Source organism: Oreochromis aureus, linkage group 7 (assembly GCF_013358895.1).
Source record: "Oreochromis aureus strain Israel breed Guangdong linkage group 7, ZZ_aureus, whole genome shotgun sequence".
In the NCBI taxonomy this organism is placed as follows: domain Eukaryota; kingdom Metazoa; phylum Chordata; class Actinopteri; order Cichliformes; family Cichlidae; genus Oreochromis; species Oreochromis aureus.
The window spans coordinates 15,851,525-15,872,651 of NC_052948.1; the positions used below are offsets into that span (position 1 = coordinate 15,851,525).

Genomic DNA, 21,127 nt, shown 5'->3' on the forward strand with positions numbered 1-21,127 from the left:
CAAATCCGGCTAACTTACTTAGCGAGGTACGAAGAACGGGCCCCTGGTCTTCTCTGCAAGACCTAAAGACAGTTGTGATGGAAAATCCCAGTAGATCTGCAGTTTCTGAAATACTCAGATCAGCCTGTCTGGTACCAACAACCACGCCACATTCAAAGACATTTAAATCATCTTTCTTCTCCATTCTGCTCAGTTTGAACTTCAGCAAGTCGTCTTGATTGTATCTGCATGTTTAAATGCATGTAGATGGGCACTGCTGCCATATGATTGCTATTAATAGGTAGTGGAACATGTACATCTATCAAGTTGCATGATACTGGTGTGTGGAAACAGCTAAAAGTTCATTTTTATCTGTTATCCCTGGGAACAAGCAGCTAGTTTTGGACATAATATAAGCTATCAAATAAGTAATTGATGGCAATATAAACCCAACATATTAACATTAAAAAAAAAAAAGTCTTCATGAAGAAAATTTACAACAGAGTTGGTCATCTCAAAAGCAAAGAAAAGCAAACATCAATGTAAATTTGTAAGTACTGCACTCTCTGATACTTCTGAGAAAAAAAAAAAAAGTGTTTTGGTCAAATGTGTAAGCTTTCATTAACCTTGAATCAAAATCTTCTAAAGTAAACAAACAGGGTATGTATTAGGGTGCCGTTTGCAGTTAAATAAGATTTATTAAAAGAAAACAAGCAATACACACAAACACAATATAGAAACATTTATAATTATGCTCTGCATAAACTTCATATAAACATTAACTAAAAAATAAAATAATAACCCCCCCACACACACACACAGGTTTAAAAAAACAAAACAAAGCACTAATCCCTGACTGAGAAGATGTGACCCCGTAAGTATCCAATATTTGGTGAAATTATGAGGGCAGGCTGAGTATCTCTGCTTCAGTGAACTCCTGTGTGCCAGTTACAGCTTATGACCTGTAGTACAGTTCTTTTCATATGTGTGTCAAAGGTTGTCTGTTCCTCAGTCTGTGTGCATACTTGTATTTGTAAATGTGTAACAAATACTGTGTGTGCAATCTGTGGGTGCAGATTAATAAATGTGGAGGAAAAAAAAAAATTTACAGATCTGCAAAAATAAATTTTGCTGGAGGGCTAGAAACAGAAAAGTTCTAAGTTACAGCAAAGACAGGCCTCTTGGGTGGCTCTCATAATTTGATGTGATTTTTGCTGTGGCAGATATTAAAACAGGTGTTGAGTTGTTTGCAACTCATGAATTTTGATTTGAGGGCCTAGAGTAACACATTTATTTGTGCATATTTAAATATTTATAGATATAGATATTTAAAGGGACATTTAAATAAGTCTCACTTACAAAAGAAGACTTGAAAACGTTTTAAACAGAAAAAAGGTCCATTGCTTCACTGGACTTTGCCGTTTAAGCCCTGATATGAAATGCAGCCTGCATTTGTTGTTTGTTACACAATGCAACAATGCAATACTAAACATACATATTCAATTTCTGCAGAGTTAATCACGAACTTCCTCCATAGATACTGCAGTACGTTGCGAAATCCTTCTGTCTGATATCTCTGAAGGTCAATTATTAACAGCTGCTGTCTGACTTTCCTGGCCCACAACTTGTCATTACTATTACTAATAATTCAACAACAGATCACATATGAATTGGTGAGATATACAGATGAGGATTAAGGCCAAATTGGAGGGGGTCATGAGTATTTTCCCCTCAGAATTAAAAAAATAAAAAATAAATAAAAATAAAAAGAGAGAGACCCCAAAATAAATATATGTAAGTATGTTTTGTTTTTGTTTTGTTTTTTCCAACGGCTAATGCCTGATCCTCTTCTGTAAGGTCTAAACATGTGAGCAGACCAATTTTGTTAAGAGTTAGAGCCAAACTAACAGTTTAGTTCACTTTCAACCTTTTTGCTGAACACAGCTAACCTGCTGCTGCTGCTGTAGCTTCATGCTTAAGTACAATCATCAGCCTTCACATCTTCCTCACCAAGCAAAGAAAAAAAGCTGCCAACTCTCCCTAACAAATAACTCAACAAACACAAAGCACAAGCACCTTCAGGACAAAATTTTATATAATGTAAACACTTGACACTGTAAGGCACCATTTGATGAGCTAACTGAAACTGTACCTCATGTCTGCCCTTCGTTTGTTATTTTTGTTGGTAGAAGGGACTGTCAAAGCCACTGTCCTGTTGGCGCTGCCTCAACTCAGAAAACAGAGGCCTTGACCAGACTTCCTGCGGCTTCTCACATTCAGAGCCAGGAGTAGGCTCTCTGTGCATACTCCTCTTTGCATGCACAAATGCCTCTGTGTCAGGAGTCTTCTTAGCAATCTCATTATAAACAGTGAGGTCAGAAACATCAGGGCTGAGACTGCCAAATTCCCCTATATTGCTGGCTGATGCAGCGGACACAGAAAAGGGTTTCACTGGTTCCACTTTCCTCCCTGAGTAGGACAGTCTGGGTACTTGGAAGTCTGTGTCGGAGTCACCACTAGTCATGCTCCAGTCGTTCTGTTTCTCATCCCTGACAGGAGCCTCCTCGATGAGGACAGGTTTTCTCTGACGCTGTGAATCCAGATGGTTTTCAGCTTTCCTCGAGTCACCTCCCTGCATGTACATCTCCCTGCTTTTACACCTCACAGACACATTGACCAAATCCATGTGGGATGAAGAAACCGTCTGATGAGAGGATTTGTATGACGGCTGGGTGGTATAAATATTTTGGGGCTTCATCCTTTTATCCACAGAGGTCTCCTCCCTCCTCAATACAGGAATGTCCAGGTGGCTCAAAAGTTTAGTTCTCACATCTGCGGTTGGCTTCTGTTCTGAATCAGCACTAGTCTTTTCCCTCTGGGATCTCTCCTCTGTCCTGAAGTCAGGAAGCTCAGTGAGGGTTGGCAGGTTTTTAGTGAAACCTGTGTTTCTACCTGGAGGGCAGCCAGTGGTGGATACGGCCATTGAACAACCTGTCAATGCAAAACACACATGCAAACCACACTGTCATGGTGGAAAAAGAAAATCCCAGTAAAACAGTTTAGCACAATAGCACTCACTCTGTAAACTCTGGTTCTTTGCTGATTTACTTTTGATTGGTGTCTCAAGCACTTTGGCCATGGCCGCCAGCTTGCTTGCAGCGTTCATTATTTTCTTTTCAGCACTGCAGAAGACAGGAAAATCGATACAATTAGCAAGAGGAGCCATGACGAACCACGCAAACAAGTTTAGGATAGTTATGGCCTCTTGCCCTGCAGTCTTTCCTCCATCTTCCAATAACTCTTGCAGACAGGTCAGATAATACCGCCTCATCTTTCTAGCAGTGTCCTGCCTCTCCCTCTGCACCTCCCTGCGGATCATCTCGGCTGCACGCTCTCGACTTTCCTGGAGGTAACGGAGCATGTCTCCTGTAAGGACAAAAAAACCCCCAAAATAAAACAAAAAAACAAACAAACTATTTTAATTGCAGGTCACCAAGGAGGAGTGACTTGTCGAGACTTGTGCTTGTAAATAAATGTGCAAACATGATTTAAATTTAAAATAAACCTCCAAAAAACAAAAAACAACATTTACATATTTATAATCCCCCGGCACTAACACCAACCTCTGATCTTTTCCACAGTCATCAGGTACTGCTGCTTCATCTCCTCCAGGCCTTGCTGAAGCTTTTGCTGCTGACCAGAACTTCTGCAAGCAAAACAGTCAACAATCCTGGTTAAATATATGTTTGTCTTTAATGTCTGTATTTTATTGTATACAGTAAACATTTTTACACAGTATAGCATTTGTATTGCATTGTGGCTTTTTAGTACACTATTTTTCTTTTCATAATATCTAATTGACATTTTCATCCTGTCCCTTGTACTGCTGTAACAAGTGAGTTTCCCCAGCGCTGGATAATGAAGTCATGTGTATTTGCACAGTTCAGGTGCCTGTATGTTTCAGAGTGTTAACATACAGAAGAGTCCTTGTTTCTTTTGTATTTTTCAGTTTTCTTTATATAAATCAGCTAAAGGAGTCCCAGAGTAAGAAGGCTTTAACAGTCGCATAAACTGGCTTTGAAATCTCTTAAGTTCTTTATGGTTATTTAATATCTAAATTATCTTGACAGATTATGATGTCAAGATAATTTAGATGCTCAAAGTTTAAAATAAATGTCCTGCTCAAGCTACTTGTCTCAAGAAATTAAACTTGTAAATTAAAAGATCAAATTGAATAAACTAGTCGGGAGGTCCAATTGAATATGTAGCTCTGAAATGGATTAGATTTATGAAATAACTTGTTTTTGACATAACTGAAGTGCAGCAAAGCAATAGCAATTTGCAATGTACTTTGAATTAAAGGCAAAAATGAAAAACACAAACCCTGATGATTCTGTTGCTCTCTTCACTTCCTCTAACTGTTGCAGATGTTCCTCCTTTGCCCTCTGTAAGACGCTTTCATGCTCATCTACAACAGATAGCACTTAACCCATCAGCACACATGCAGTTCCAGCTCATAAAAAAAAAATCTTATAAATGAATCGTTATAAGATCTTTTAAATGCAGTACCTTTGAGATGCTGTATGGCAGTTTTGTGCTCTCTAACACTGTGCTGGAGTTGCCGACAGGTTTTCTCTAAATGTCTCTGGAGCTCCTGATTCTTCTTCTGCAGCTTACTTACACTTTCACTGCACTCCCTCTTGCAATGAGACTGCTCCCTCTGCTGGGATAAGACAGCTAAAAAAAAACCATTTCATTAAATGAACAGAGTATGTCATGTTGATATACAAGCAGAAAATTTTCATGTCCTGCTAGAGAGGAGCTCATTGCGTACTTTGCATTTTCTTGATTTCTCTTTCCTGCCGTTCCTGCGTTTCCTTCAAAGCACGGCTCAAATTCTCTTCACTCATCTGAGGGATCAAAAATGAAAGCTTCAGATGAAAAACAAGTTTCTAAATAAAAGACAAATCTGTAAAAAAAAGAAAACTATTACGTGCTGTACAAATCATTCATGGCAGTACTTCTAATAAATAAAAGTGATGAAATTTCATATTCATCTCTCTGGCTACTCTAATCTTTTCATTTTCAACTTAATTTATACATTTATTATTTATTTATTCTTTAGAAATATAACAACTCACTGTTTTCCATTCCTTCTTAGCCTGGGTTACTGCTCTTTTGACTATGTCTCTGCATGAAGTTTGGATGATGTGTGTTATTGTAGCCTCTGATGAAGCCCCGCTGGTCCTGCGAGTGTCTTCAGTACCCTGATAATCCGTTTTGGAATTCCTGAGAAGTTGTGCCTGGACCTCTGCCAGTGCAGTCTGAAGCTCTGCTTGTAGTTCATCTCTTATCTGCTTTCCTTGCATCAGTTCCTTTTCTGCATGCTGGCATCGCCACTCCTCCTCACGAGCACTCACAGTTTGCTGAAGCTTGGCCTCCATCTGTAGGAGCAGCTCATTCTTCTGGAGATCAGCATCTTCTTTGGCTTGGTGTACAGCCTGCTCCAGCTTTTTGCCCTGCTCTTGCAGCTTGGCTTGATACACCTGCTCGCTGCGGGCCTGGATGATGGCGATCTCCTGCTGTTTGTCTCTGTTCCAGGCTGCTCTCGCTCCGGCCAGCTCAGCTTTCAATAAGGCAGCTTGCTCTCTGGTAACTTGCTCCAGCTGGCTCTGGAGGGCTGCCAGTTCCTCTTGCAGCTCCTCCATCCTTTGTGGCTCAGAGCTGTTCTCCTCCTGCTGGTTCTTGTGCTTCCTGCGCCATTGCTCTTCCGCTTCCTTCAGTGCTTGGGATACCTAAAACGTTTAAATAAATATATAAACCCAGACAACAGCAGTGACACTTTTCAAATAAAAGACAAATACTCTTTCATACCTGCTGTTGGGTGTGTTTTTCTTGCAGTTGTTCCCATTTCTCCTTCTCTGTTTGTAGAGCAGCTTGATATTCTGGCAGTGAAGTCAGATCCTCAATCCAGCGATTATAGGCTCTTGTTACTGCCCCTTCAACCTGAAACAAACACAAACGCAAATTTATGTCCATTAACTGAACCAAATAATCATGTCAAAGAGGAAAAGAATGATATAAACATTTTTACATAATGGTAGAAAATAACTTTACCAAGTCTTGTGAGTAATATACAATAAAACTGAGTTTCTAAAGGCTTAAATCTCTGTACCTAAAATAGATGAAGGTGATATTAAGGGTCTGAAATGTCATATTCCATGTCATACATGCAAAACACATGCACATGTATTTTGATGACCATTAAAATATGTTTAATATTGCCTTGAAATACAATAATAAAACAAACTGACTTGTTTAGCCATGTCGTCCAGGTGTTTCTCCTGCAACTCTCTCTGGACTTGTTTCCTGGCTTCCTCCACAGCTTTCCTTCTGACATTTTCAGATTCCAGTTGCAGCTGTTGTCTCTGGGCACTGAGCCTGGAGTCCAACTCCTCAGCAGAAATTGTCAGACTGACCTCATTCTCATCCGTCTGACAGCTCGTCTCAGCAGCCTTTCGATGTTCCTCTCTTGTAGCCTCCTCCAACCTCTGGGCCCAGGTCTTCTCAATCTGTATAAAAAGTAGAACAGAAGAAAATAAGTCTTGTATGAAATCAATATTAGTCAAATGAGGGAGATAGGAATACACTTTTAATAGTCATACCTTTTGCAACTCCTCCTTCCATGCAGCCTCAGCGGATGCTAAATGAGAAGTCAGTTGTTGCTGGAACTCAGCCTCTTTCTCTTTGGACCAGACAGCTTTGAGCTCCATAACTGAGGCCTGATGCTGAGCCTCAAGCTCACTTCTCAGCTTCTGCATAGCTGTGCCACTCTCCTCTCTGATCAACTTCTCCTCCTTCTCTCTGCTGCGGATGCTTTCTTCAAGCAAGTCCTTCTCCTTGCAGACAGATATGTAACATTCTTGTACTGCCAGCACCTTATCATTAGCTTCAGAGAGCTGACCTCTGTGGAAAAAATAAATTAGCCACAAAAGTCTGAAAACAACTATATTTTTACCATGAGGTGCAGGAGACTTACTGTAACTGCTGAAGCTGCTGCTGGTGCTGTGTCGTCAGCCGCTCTACCTGAGCGTCGTGTTCCAGCATGAGTTCTGTTCTGACCCTGTTAACCACATCATTCCTGTACTGCTGATGAATCCGTTCAGATCTTAGCAAAAGAAGCACATATACTCACAAATACACATAACTCAGGAAATTACACATACCCCAAGAAAGAGGAGGAAGAGAAAGAGTCACTTTTACCTCTCAGCAGCTTCTTGCTTTTCTTGGTCGAGCTCCTGGATCATCTCCCTCATTTTGGTGCACAACTCAGAATTGGCAGACTTCAGTTTTTCCTCGTTTTCTTTCAGCTCCTGATTCTTCTTTTCTAGCAGCTGCAGTTTGGAGAAAACAACAGTCTTTTGTGACTTAGCCAAAAAACTAAGAACATGATAAGTCTGACGACAAACATCAACCCACCTCCACTTGTTCCTGCAAGTGTGTTTTGTCCTCCTGTAATCTCATCAACTCTTTTTGAGAGTCTCCAGTCATGTCTTGATGTTTCTTCTGGCTGGTTTCTTTCATCTGGATAGATCAAAAATGTCTGCATCAGTCACCTAAACCTGCCCACTTTTAGTCCTTTTATAAAATTAACCAAAGTTTAGAAAAGTTACAGTTTCCAGGAGTCAGCACTCACCTCAGAGTTAAGTTTTGTTTCATCTAATTCAATCTGCATTTCATTCACACGACGCTGACACTGCTGGAGCTCCTCTTGCAGCTGGTTGATCTTCTGCCGCTTCCCCTTTAAACTACCCAGGCAGCGCTGCATCTCTACTCGTAGCAACCTTAAAGCCTCATCCTTGGGCAGCTTGGAGTCTGACAGGTGAGCCAAAGCAGGACTGACAAAACAACAGAAAAATGTGTTTCCAAAGGTTACTCTGGAGAGTTCAGTCCAAGAGGGGAAGAGATACAGATCACAATGACTGCTCTGTATTCACACTGTTACCTATTAAGCATGCCGTTTTTCCTGTTTGTTTTCTTCAACCCCAAATCCACACAGGATTCAGACAGCTGGTTCTCCCAGTTGCTGCTTAGGTCTATCGCAATGACACCGTGCTTCACTGCAGATTCATACAGAGCGATCTGCTCCTTCAGATCAGCCATATCCTCCTTTAGGGTGAAAATGAAAAAACACAAAACGTTTGTGCAGCTTGTTCATCAGAAGTCACAGGAGTAGTTGTGCTTTAGAAAAATCTGAGGACAAACCTGTAAAACTTTGTTCATGTTCTCACTCAGGGCCTTGGCTGACAGTGCCTGCTGTAGTTTGATTTGCATTTGACTCATCTCTTGCACTGAATCTGAAAATAAAAAACAGATAATTAGATCGATTAAATGTGAGCAAGAATAAGGTAATGTGGGTGTCAGCTGCTCAGTAATGTTCATGTGGAGTTCACACACTTGTCTGCAGCAGCTTGGCGCATTGTTTTTGACTCTCTTCCAGACGCTGTGTGAGTGCATTCACCACTCTGGCTCTCTCCAGTTGCTCTTCTTCTCTCTGGTGCTCCAACAGCTTCACATGCTCCCGTAACTTCTGACCAATATCAAGCTGGAAGCCACAGAACAAAAAACACACTCTGACGTAACAATAATAATAATATAATCAACATTTGTCTGATGACAAAGAATGGACTTTTGGTTAACTTGTTCCATTTTCTAATACTATGTCAATAAAACTCCAGACCTGTTCATTCAAAGCCTGAGAGGTAGAGTCCAGCTTCTGTTGCAGGGCTAACAGAGCAGCCTCATGCTGCTCCTTTATGACAGCAAGGTCTCTGTCATGCTGTTCCCGCGCTCTGGACAGCGTGTCAGAACGGCGAAGCTCCAACATCTGTTGCTTCATACTGTCTACCGCAGCATCTGCAACCCTCTGTTTCTTCATGTTCTGCAAACAAAAGAAAACCTTTGCTATATACACTAAAAAGAAGCATTCTCATACAAAGGTTTCAGTCATGCATCATGTTTCAGTAAGCAGAGCTGGTTTAGACACATTTGTATACAAAATTTCATATTATATTCTTAAATCTATAAAGCTGACAAAGCTTTTGAATTCCTTAAGTGCATGTTTCTTCAATAGTTACAGTTAACTATTATTACCGTCTTAAATTTGGCGTTAAATAACTAAGAAAACAGAATGAAAACAGTGTTTGTCAGCACAGAACATACCTCGTGGTCTCTCTCAGTGAGGATCTGTACTTGCTGCTCCATTGCCTTCAGCTTGTTTTGCATTTGGACTTCTCTTTCTTTGGCTTCTTCAATCAATCGACTCGCTTCCTTTAAACTTACTGCTAGGCCGTCCTTTTCATCTATGGACAATTTTTTTAAAAAGGACCATCAGCACATCTAGCAAGCAGTGCTACATCACTAACAGCCACAAGGGGGCAGATGTTTTAACCAACTAAAGACAAACTTGCATTTACTTCTACTAGTCTCAGTGCTATAAACTGACAATCCCTCTCAAATCATAAGTGCCCAAGGTTTTGAGTGGATTTCTATTATTACACTATACTGTTATTATTATGGTTGTAAAAAAGTTTTTTTTTTTTTTTTTTTAAAAACCCTCCATAATCATATACTGTTCAAGTATGTCTGTGAAGGTTCTCAGTCATCCAGGTCATCGTAGTCAAAGGAGTTTGCAAAGAAAAAGCGTCTGGACTTCTTTAAGTTGCTTGAAGACGTTTCACCTCTCATCCGAGCTTCTTCAGTTCTAAGGTCAAATGGCCGAGAGTCCCAGATTTAAACTCAGTGGGAGTATCCCACAAGGAGGGACAAAGGACCCCTGGTGATCCTCTAATCACATGCGCCCAGGTGTGAAAGCGGGTGTGGGACTCACCCGAAAACCTGGCTGATTAGGTCCCACACCCGCTTTCACACCTGGGCGCATGTGATTAGAGGATCACCAGGGGTCCTTTGTCCCTCCTTGGGGATACTCCCACTGAGTTTAAATCTGGGACTCTCGGCCATTTGACCTTAGAACTGAAGAAGCTTCTCGGATGAGAGGTGAAACGTCTTCAAGCAACTTAAAGAAGTCCAGACGCTTTTTCTTTGCAAACTCCTTTGACTACTGTTCAAGTACTGCAACAAAGTGAGATGTCCCTCATTTTAAGTTGAACATACCTTTGACGATTACAAATTGATGCTCGAGGTATCTCATGTTACGCCGTGAATCCTCAAGTTTTTGCTCCAAGTCTTCAATTTGCCTCTGTTGGGCTTTGTTCAAAATCTGCAGCTGGGCAAGCTGCTCCCGATCAGCATTTTCTGAAACAAAGATAATTTTGTGTTTAATTTTAGTCATTTTTCATTGTGAGGACATTTTCAATTTAAGCAATGTCATTTTTTAAGCCACTGGCAATTCAAATTACACCTTTCTGCAGTACAGCTAGACTATGCATACAACTGGAAGAAAAAAATGCCTTGTAACGGATTAAGCTACTTGACAACAGCCATCTGCAGTCCCGAAACAGGCACACATCTCATTAAATAGTTTATATTTACATGTCAGTGTACTCAGTACTATTATTTAGTCAATGAAACTAAGACTTACGTTGTGTTGAGTCAAGGAAATCTCTCTGTAGATGGTCAAACTGACCTTGCTGAGCGGCCTGTGACTTAAACATGTTTGGCTGATGGGCAGGATGATGAGGATTGTAGCTCACCTTGTACTGATTTGCACCTCTGTCACATACTTCAGACTTTAAACATAGAAACATAGTATGATAGTAGTGAAAATGTTGCTGTATTTAAAAAACACAAATACACAAACAAACAAAACATGCAAACATAAAAAAATAAAACTGCACAAACTACAAATTGCCAGAAAACAAGATGTTAATTTAAAATGACATTTGAGGACATTTCATACACACAAGTAATGTACGTTTCTTTTGGAATAAAATGCTGCTTTTTAAAAAAAAAAAAATACTAGAAATCCTTTCATGTTACTATTTATTCAAATGATTTGGAGGCATTAAGACTTAAAACCTTAAAGGAAAGAACAGCACAATAACAGCTAGGACCTTCTGGATGCTTTTGAAATGAAATGGTCCACTCACTTGAAATTGGTGGTTTTGCTTGTCCATGTATCCTCTTTCTCCGTTATATTCCACATGATTACTGGCACCCTGAGGGTATGGTTTAGACTCAAACTCAGTGGAAAAATCACTGGTCTCTGTCATTTTGTCTGTGCCCATGCTTGTGCATGTATAATCTGCTTGTGTGAACTGATGATCCTGGTTCCAGGTGTGAGGCAGAGGTTGACTTTGAGGGGGACTCCGATGTCCATTAATATGAGTAGCTCCATCCTTATATGCATACTCATTGTTCAACCCTTCATCATAGTGATCTTCATAGTTCTTTAGAGAGACAATAACAGAGAGTGACTCTTTCCCTTTTGAACTTTTTTTGTATGCACCATTTATGAGTTGTATTTTTTTGATGGCAAAAATATTCAAGGCCCCTAAATCTACTACTGAACATAAACTAACACTCTACCTGTGTATGAGGGGCTGGCCTTGGATGATCAGACCATTGCTGAGTCCAGCTGGACTGTGGGCTAAGTAGAGAAAGCACAACAAATGATAACTAATGTTCCAGTGACAACAAATCTGCTTGTCTTTAACCACACCCAGAGTTCTCGAAATGTGACATTACATATAGTGTCATCAGCAGCAACATGTGTTACCTGTTGCCAGTGTTTTTATTACTGCAGGCAGTGTAATCCAGCTCTGGGGAGGAGAAGTCAATGCTATCCTCAAGCATGTCATCAGGCAGGTCTGTGAGCAGCTTGTGCAGCTGCGAGAAAGGAAAAAAAAAGAAAGAGAGGAAATAGCACATGGAAATGAGTCACTATGGTTGCTTCGCAACTGAGTTATAAAGTAACAAAGATAGAGGAAAAAAAAACACCAGAGCTAAGCAATCACTGACAGCTTAAAAGGCTGTAAAAGTCTTATGCAGTGTGTTTTTATTATTTAGCTGCAGTTTTGAGAAACACTTGTTACATTAAATATCATTACATTATGCTGTGTAGAGTTACTAAATCAAAATTATTCAGGCTATACCTAAAAACACTTTCAGAAACTTTTTGTGTTTGCATGTGAGATTTAAGGATAAACTTTGATTAAATGATTAATCACGGAAGTCTTCTATGAAGCAAAAGCTCCAAATATGGTGTAAATAAACACTGAGTATTTGCACTCTCTGACTGTATTTTGCACAGCACTGCCCAATCTTTATATAGCAAAAAACCTTCTACTATTTAAATATTTGCATATTGTGCTCATATGGCAGTATTTGTATTTTGTGACCTAAATGGGTGAATTTAGTCCTATGTTAATCACTGGTTTAGAACCCACCCATCCGCTTCCACTTGTCCTTTTAATCAATTAACCTGTCCCCACAAACTGCATGCCTTGGGACGGTGGGAGGAAGCCGGAGTACCCGGAAGGAACACGCAAACTCCACACAGAAAGACCCTCGGCCTGATGGTGGAATTGAACTCAGGACCTTCTTGCTGTGCGGCAACAGTGCTAACCACCATGCCACCGTGCTGCCGGTTTAGAACCCATATGTGTAAATTTACTTTGAAATAAAACTGATTCTCATTAAGTCTTTCCTTGTTTAATATTTTGACACTTGCAAATAAAATGACACAAAAAACAAACAAACTCCTCAGTAACAGACTAACCAAAGTTGCATAACAAACAGCCATGTGTGTTGAAACAAGCAGAGCCAGCTGGACTTACTTCCCATAAGGACCGCTGAATACTCCTCAGATCCTCCACTGTGTCCACAACCGAAGGACCCATATTATCCCACTTACACAGTCAACAAAATTTGAAAAGGCATTTCTACTTCAGCTGTGAAACCACGAGATAACCCCCAGCCTAATCTGCCTGTAGAGAAGGCCTTCTGTCTAAAACATCCAAAATGTGCCTGGCATGTTGTCGGCTCCCTGTGGTATTGTCTTGTTTGCCTCGCAAAGACCTCCATTGTTTAGACAAAACATATAGCAAAGTTAACTGGAGCAGAAACATTCCAGTTACTGCTGGCAGACATTATCCATAATGAGCTAGTGTATTATAAGTAGGTTATAGCCTAAAAAAAGAAAAAAAGAATAAATAAAAATAAATGAAATGAAATGAAAATCTATTCAATTAATACTATTTAAAGCCCATTATGCTGAGCTCTATAAGATCACCAAATGCTTCTTTGCTTTCTCTCCTGAAGCCAAGTAACCCAAATAGAAAGTGGGGAAGCCAAAGGGCTGAGCTGGTTTCAGTGTGACACACCTGGAAGGAGGCCTTTTCCTTGAGCCAATAATAGCTCAAGCTCACAGCACAACAGACTGTAGATGTGAGTAATAACAGTGAGTAACTGTGAAGCAGGCAATGCTTGTGAAATTCAAACAATGCACTTGTCAGTGATTCCCCAGACAGCACTACAAACTCACAAAGAGAAATGTAAGATCAACAGTAGTAGTGAAATCTGGTAAACATACAATCACTGTACACAGTGATAGTAAATGTAAAGTAAGCTGAGATAAATAATGACTTCTTACCATTTTGTAATTTTAGCATTAGCTGGACATGTTGTTGTGTTCTTGCATGTTGAATAACATGCACAGGCTTTCTACTGTGTTGACTGATATCAGCAACTATGATGGCTGTAACCAGTGAGCGATGAACAAGCAGAGTCAGCTGGCTAAATATGTTTAAACACAATTAGATGAGTCGAAAGACAAATCGCGTTTTCACAATAGGCTTTCTCAGTTAGCTAAGTGGGCACTAAATAACAGAGTAAATAAAAAATATCCATCAAATTGTTATCGTAAATATCCTAAGAAATTCAGGGTGCATGCCGAATGTGAACTCAGTCCAACAACTGGATGCACAACTATCAGACAGATGTTATCTGAATAATTCTGTAAAGCTGTAGATCTGAGTGTTGCACCTCTTGCTCTCTCGCGTAGTCCTCTTGGTCGTATTCCTCTTCATCGTGTTGGGTTTGAAGAGCAGCACTGTCAAAATCAATAGACATAATGCACACCCTCCTGGTCGTTTAGGGGATGCTAGGAAAACAGGAACAACAAAACTTAATTTATCTTTGACAGCAGTTAAAAACTCAAGTTAACTAAAATTACGCATTGATATCAGCTAGAAATATATATCAAAGCTTACCCGTTAATTAAAAGACGGCAGATGTCTCCTTTGCTGAGCTGCGTATCCCTATTATTGAGTATTAGCTTCAACTGTTAGCCATGCTGCACTTTACATTACAAAACAGTGAGGCTTATTAGCGAGCGGTAAACCCGGACATGCCAAACAAACGATCCAGCCGAGCTCTGGAAACATATGCCCAACACGTTTAACAAGACACCCAGGTTTAATGCCAAATTATAGGCCAGTTTGCGAACATTTAAGATGGAAGCTAACTTTGTAGCGAACAAAGCTAACTCCTGCTAGCCGTACCTTGTTAGACTCGCCCACTTTGAAAACTCGCGCGCGTTAGCAGCGCCAAACCACTGCGACTCTTTGAGACAGAGCGGATTTCAGAAACTGATTGCACACAGACTTACTCATTATCACCACAACTGACGCTAATTCACCGACACGAAAATATTAATTTAAATGCTTTTTGGCGTAACAAAACATACCAGGTGAAGCTATTTACAAGATTTCTTTTCTTGCTGAGAACCCCGGAGCTAGTTAACCCCGTGTCCATGGTAACAAAGTCCTTAGAATTATGGGTAGTGTAGTTATCGAGATTATTTGGAAATGATATATAAAATGTTATGTTTGTTGTTGTTCTTTCAGGTTGTTTTTTTGTTTTTCTTTCCTCCTTTTTTATTCCTGGTCAACATGTATTAATTTTTTATGCGCAAACAAAGCCACACTTTCATGAAAAACTTCGTCATCGCTGGCATTTTTAAAAAGCAATCTGATGTTCCCATCGTGTGGTTAAACAGTGACATAGCAGCTAATTTCAAGATAACCGTAAACAGGGTTACTAAATAGATATTATAATCAGATTAGTCAAACCTGGGAATTTAATCACAAAAATGTGGCATTACATTTCTGTTATTTTAATTACCTTTTTATTTTTTTTTATACCTGTTTATTTTTTTTTACTGAAGTTCATTGACGTTAACATTAAAGCAAATAATTTAAAGTAGGCTACTGTAAAAAAAAAAAAAAAAAAAAAGAAAGAAACTGTGCATTAAATTTATGAATGACCGTTCTTATTAGTATTTGGAGTTACCCCATTCAGATTTGTGGACGTTGACTCATAAGACCCGCCCCCTTTCCGTCTATTAACTTCCGCATTTTGCCTCTGCTGCCTCAGCTGCTTCAGAGTCAGCTCTTCCTTTGTAGACAGACGCTAAACTCAGCTGAGCTCCGACCAGAGTTCAGCATTTTGGTATCCGGGAGCCTCTTGTGACAGTCAGCTGATCTAAACCCGGATATGTGAAAGCTCTGAGCTCTCCTGTCTGACAACAAGTGGACTCACAATTACTTTAAAACGGGTAGAAATGGCCACAAACCCGCCCAAGTTAAAGACAAAGGTAGCTGCTAACGAGAGGTGAGAAGCAACGAGGTTACGCATTGATTCTCAGAGTATAATATTATGATACTTAATTGCTTTTCTTGTCATTTTGCAGGATGAAAAACTTAAAAGAAACCTTTGAGTCAAAGTATGGGGAATCTCCTCTCTTCTATGCATTTGCACCTGGAAGGGTAAACCTAATAGGTAATTTCATACTTTATGTGGCATGTGTTGTAGACTGATTGCATTATTGTATATGCTCCATCTATTTTGTATCTGTTGAATAAGTACAGTGTATACCCATATAAATATCCTCTGGAGATAATAGTAGTTCTGCCAGTGGGTGTTCTTAATATTTTGACCTTGTTTCAAAGTAAAACATTTGTGGTAATATTATGATTTTGTTTGCAGCTTTTATCCAGGAATTTTTTAGTGGTACCAGTCAAACACGGTCTCTCACGTACATCTTTTTCATATTTGTCACATTAACAGGTGAACACATTGATTACTGTGGCTATTCTGTGCTTCCAATGGCCATCGAGCAGAATATCCTCGCAGCTGTGTCAGTGAACAATTCAGGGAAGATCCAGCTGGCCAACGCAAATCCTAAATACAAGTGAGATGTGAACCCTTATAGTGACAGCCCCAATATATATTTTTTGTTTGTGTGTTTTTGGCCTGTGTAATTTATTCAATGGTAGCTGTACATTATGAGTGTGTGTTCTCAGAAAGCTTGTTGTTTGTCATTATACAGGGATTTCAGTGTGTCGTGTTCAGAGGAAATTGCCATAGATAGAGACGATCCACAGTGGTATTATTATTTTCTCTGTGGGGTTAAAGGTATTCAGGTAAGTTTTGTGATGAGTTCTATACTTAAATTATGGAATGGCAAAAAATGAATACTATAACATGTACTAAATGCATCATAAGTGGTAACATGATACATTTAGATTTTTTTTTCTTTCAGGAGAAGTTTGGGCTAAACCATTTAGCAGGGATGTCCTGTGTCGTAGATGGAACGATCCCTCCGAGCTCCGGCCTGTCCAGTTCTAGTGCCTTAGTTTGTTGTTCTGGCCTCGTAACAATGGAGGCAAACCAAAAGTCCCTCTCCAAGGTGAAGCTTCTTTGTAACCAAACCAAAAACATGTATTAATTTCTTTTGGTAATAGTCAAAAATGATGTTTTCAAAAGGTAATGAACAATTAATCACAAAGAATATGACTCCTAATACATATTGTCTTTAATTTGTTATAATGTGAATCCTTATGAGTCAGACATTCTCCTGGATTTGTTAATTAAAGAGGAAAACTTTGTATTTCACCAGGTGGCTCTTGCGGAGATTTGTGCCAAAAGTGAGCGATACATTGGCACAGAGGGAGGAGGCATGGACCAGTCAATTTCATTCCTGGCAGAGGCAGGAACTGTATGTAGCCCGACCGCCTTTGACCTGTGTTTGACGAATATGGCACATCTAAAATACACTATATAAACAAATAATAACTTCAATATTGCTGGCTAAACTTTTTGAATTGTCTGCCAGGCAAAGCTGATAGAGTTCCAGCCCCTGTGTGCTACCGATGTCAAACTCCCCGATGGTGCCGTGTTTGTGATTTCCAACTGCTGCGTGGAGATGAACAAAGCTGCTTCTTCTCACTACAACATCCGTGTGGTGGAGTGTCGGATCGCCACCAAGGTGCTATTTGTTGCCGTGATGCATTCCTGAAATATCTGTTATATATGTTGTTTTATTTCCTGAGTTTCAATTTAATATTGAATTTAGTTTGACTCGTGTGCTCTTTCAAAGGCAACAGAGCACAACAACCCAAGAACACAGCGATGAACAGCCTCACGCTTCGCTGTAAACTTTAAACATGTGTGATAAGTTTGTAATATTCAAAGTTAACATCACAGTGGATGTGTACTCAGATGCTGGCCCAGGCGCGGGGTGTGGACTCGAACAGGCTGTTGAAGCTCGCTCATGTTCAGATGGAGCTGAAGGCCTCCCTGGAGGAGATGCTGGCTCTGGTGGACGAGGTGCTGCACCCCGAGCCTTACAGCCGAGAGGAGATATGCAAGGTGCTGGGCATCACCTCGGAGCAGTTTTCAACAGAGCTGCTCAGCGCTAATACTCAGGAAAGTAAGTAAAACCTGTGTGGGCGCTGATAAAGCAGGAGCTCTATGTGAAGTACTCCATTAATGGAGCGCAAAAAAGCGTGTTGCTAGTTTAATTCCCCACCCCATCTTTCTAAATCTGATATATTTTGACATTGACAGATTATTGTAGTACATTCACACTAAAATGCATCATATTTTATCAATATTGCAACTAAAATGTGGTATTTATATTTTCCTGTGCATTTTATTTAGGTGAACTAAATTTCCAACCAACCAAATTCTTCTACCTGAGTGAAATGAGCTACATTTCTTTCTTTCAGAACATTTTTCTTAGTTGTAAATATATTCTAAGCAACCCTTAATATATTATTTTCTGCTGATAGTCAAGTATTTGGTTATTCCATCACATTAGATTTTTTTTTTTTTTTCCTTTCCAGTCTCATGAAAACAGGTTTAAGATTAAGGTTTTTGCTGGAACACTTTTCCTGTTATTTCTCTCAGTGACACAGTTCAAGCTTCACCAGCGAGCCAAACATGTGTACGGGGAAGCTGCACGAGTCCTGCAGTTTAAGAGCGTGTGCGACTCTGAACCTGCCAATGCCACGCGGCTACTGGGAGAGCTGATGAACCAAAGCCACGCAAGCTGCAGAGACCTCTACGAGTGCAGCTGCCCTGAACTGGACCAATTAGTTGATATCTGCCTGTGAGTACTGCAAACTAAACCACTCCTGCACAGCCTGGGAGAGAAACTTGGATGTTATCCAATGAATGTTTAGAGGTATTTAGGTTCATTTACCAAAAAAAAGATCTCAATTAATAAAAATCCACAATGCAAACTATAATATAATAACTATAACTATAATCCAGTTTGCATACAGTCTCTCATGTGTCCCAGTTCTAATTATAAAAGACAATCAATTAATCAAGTGCATCAGAATAGCAGAACCAGGCTGCTACTTGCCCTCTCAGTTCCTTTGGAAGCAGTAAGGATGGACTTAGTCATTCAAGGGCTGTATGATTTCTACTCGTGTTAGCATTAGCTCTTTGCTGAATGCTTACAGTAAGTAGAACCTCACACCACTAGCATGACTGTAGATGTACATGCAACCCCTTCCTCACATATTTCTAGAGGAATAATAGTATTAAAGTGTCATTCTTAGCACTATACTGAAATATGTTGCCTTTTTGTTTTTTCTCATGGTTGCAGGAAGTCAGGGGCTGTGGGTTCCCGCCTGACAGGAGCAGGGTGGGGAGGCTGTGCCGTTTCCATGGTTCCCAGTGAGAAGGTGGAGTCTTTCTTACAAGCTGTTAGAGAAGAATACTACCTCCCTGATCCACGCAGGGCAGCAATGGAAAAACAAAGTCTGTTTGTATCAAAGCCAGGTGGTGGAGCTGCAATTTACCTCGAGGAGTGATCTTCATAATCCATTTCTGTTTTTATACCGGTTTTTATACCACAATCATTCAGTTTCAGTTAAATGGGTTTCAGTTTCAGAAATGGGTTTTTCTTACACATGTGACTAATGATATGATGACTGATAAATTTAACTTTTTCCTCTATATAGATCACGCTGGAAAATAAGGGCCAAAGATTTGCTTCCGTGGTGCATTCAAACATGTTCTTTTTTATTATAATGAAAGATTTTGTTGAGAAGTCATTGTCTGTCTGCACATTTTTCTCATAAACAAAAAGACAGCAAATGTAAGAAAAACAGCAACAAAAACAAACTTGTGCTGTATAAAATTCATCTATATTAAAATTTCAGACACTAACATTAAAAGGCAAAAAAAAACCTCTCTCCATGTGCATTAATGGAAACGCAGAGTGTTGGGGTTGTAGTGTATTAAAGACATTCAAAAGGCTCAAATGCTGGATGTCAACTTCTGCACAGTAACATTTTTTTACTTCATAAAAGAGCATTGATTGTTGGAGGCTTAGAGGTCTATGCATCATATACCAAAGAAGTGAGAGAGAGTGTGTGTGTGTGGGTGGGTGTGTGTGTGGGGGGGGGGGGGGGGCATTTTTTAGTTTCGTAGTACATAAGAGTGGCCCTTTTACATGTTATTCATGTAAAATGATAATAAAAATTAAGTATGAAGCAAGTAAATGGTTAAAATGCAAATCCAAATAAGTTTGTGAGAGAGGCAAGAGATGGTTTGGAGATGTGGAGGAGAGAGTGGTTATTTTATAATATGAAGCTGCCAGGCAGGAGGAGAAGAGGAAGGAGGTTCATGGATGTGGTGGAGGAGGATATGCAGAGAGGTTGGTGTGACAGAGGAAGATATTATGGATAGGCTGAGATGGACCCCTAATGAAAGCAGTTGAAAGAAGAACACTATGTGAGGGTTTTCAGCTAGGGGTATATCTCATTCTTTCCTTATGAATCCATCAGTGGCAAAACGCTCAAAAGCCTTTATTATATCATATTTTACCTGGCCTGTGTTTGCATCTCTTTTATGAACAATTATCTACTTCAAAAAACTGGGATGGTTTAAGTAATTTTTAAATGTAAAACTTATCCACTTCTTTGATGTTTCTTTGATGTATGATCAAACCTCACTTATTTTCTTATGTCTTACTCAAGCCATGCATTCCAGTTTTACTTTGTCCTTAAATATACTCAGGCCAAATCAGAGATGACATATTAAATAGAAAAGAGCTGTCTTTAACAGAAACTATTAAAGGCACAGCACAGGGCAATGGATCTCAGAGCAGTGTCACTGTGGTATGCTGTATGCCACAAACTGTAAAATGTATTAAACGTTTAAAATCTGTAATTAATTGTGCTTACCATCCTATTCAGCAGCATTACTTCAGTATTTACAATACTTATTTTTTAGCACTTTGGATGTATGTTAAGAAGAAAGTGTGTTTCAGTGCATAGTTTTTAAAGATGGTGCATTTTGTACTTGTGGCCAGGGCGATCTTCCCTTTTGTAATTTGCGAGCCCGGCCCTAAAAGAGTTGGGGCATTGGGGCACTGTGTAAGATGTAAATAAAAACAAAATGCGATGATCTGCGAATCTCAAACCCACACAATAAAACCTAGAAAGCATGTCAAATGATTAAACTGAGACATTTTACTATTTGATGAGAAATATTGTTTCAATTTCAATTTGATGACGGCAACATATTTCAGAAAAGTTGGGCAACAAAAGTACAGCATAATACATACAGTATAATTAGGCTGAGTAAGATGATTGGATATGAAAAAAAACTGTATACAAATTGGAAAATTTTCAGGATAATGTTCCTCGATGTAATATTGCAAAGACTTTGAATGTCTAATCTATACAGTACATTATATCATCAAAAGATCCAGAGAATCTGGAGAAATCTCTGTGCTCAGGGGGTGAGGCCAAAAATTCTGCCACAGAAATCACTGCACAGTTTCAGAAATCATTGTGTGAGAAGACAGTTCACTGGTCCATCGACA

At 39.6% G+C, this 21,127-nt stretch overlaps 2 protein-coding genes across 4 annotated transcripts; one reads left to right on the forward strand and one right to left on the reverse strand.

The window, feature by feature from the left end:
- Window positions 1-786: 786 nt before the first annotated feature.
- cep152 (centrosomal protein 152) lies at window positions 787-14,758 on the reverse strand. 3 transcript variants are annotated; one of them, XM_039615884.1, is made up of 28 exons: window positions 14,502-14,758; window positions 14,211-14,374; window positions 13,984-14,101; window positions 11,717-11,826; window positions 11,527-11,587; window positions 11,088-11,387; window positions 10,580-10,727; window positions 10,153-10,293; window positions 9,202-9,341; window positions 8,720-8,920; window positions 8,437-8,584; window positions 8,245-8,336; window positions 7,985-8,148; window positions 7,676-7,877; window positions 7,459-7,563; window positions 7,243-7,373; window positions 7,019-7,147; window positions 6,645-6,945; window positions 6,294-6,551; window positions 5,854-5,985; window positions 5,121-5,774; window positions 4,814-4,889; window positions 4,549-4,716; window positions 4,363-4,447; window positions 3,603-3,685; window positions 3,249-3,405; window positions 3,058-3,161; window positions 787-2,970 (listed from the first exon to the last, which is right to left on the reverse strand). In XM_039615884.1, the coding sequence occupies exons 3-28, from the start codon at window positions 14,068-14,070 to the stop codon at window positions 2,153-2,155; spliced, it is 4,995 nt and encodes a 1,664-aa protein (XP_039471818.1). In that variant the 5' UTR covers window positions 14,071-14,101; window positions 14,211-14,374; window positions 14,502-14,758; the 3' UTR covers window positions 787-2,152. The 3 variants fall into 3 exon arrangements, with proteins under 3 accessions (XP_039471818.1, XP_031611533.2, XP_031611531.2); XM_031755673.2 differs by having other exon boundaries at window positions 7,019-7,102; window positions 14,211-14,758; XM_031755671.2 differs by having other exon boundaries at window positions 14,211-14,758.
- A 617-nt stretch (window positions 14,759-15,375) lies between these two features.
- Window positions 15,376-20,782, forward strand: galk2 (galactokinase 2). Its single transcript, XM_031755674.2, has 10 exons — window positions 15,376-15,612; window positions 15,692-15,780; window positions 16,069-16,192; window positions 16,331-16,424; window positions 16,544-16,690; window positions 16,901-16,999; window positions 17,117-17,269; window positions 17,503-17,713; window positions 18,193-18,394; window positions 18,899-20,782. Exons 1-10 carry the CDS (start codon window positions 15,563-15,565, stop codon window positions 19,104-19,106), a joined length of 1,377 nt encoding a protein of 458 aa, XP_031611534.1. The 5' UTR covers window positions 15,376-15,562; the 3' UTR covers window positions 19,107-20,782.
- Window positions 20,783-21,127: the final 345 nt, after the last annotated feature.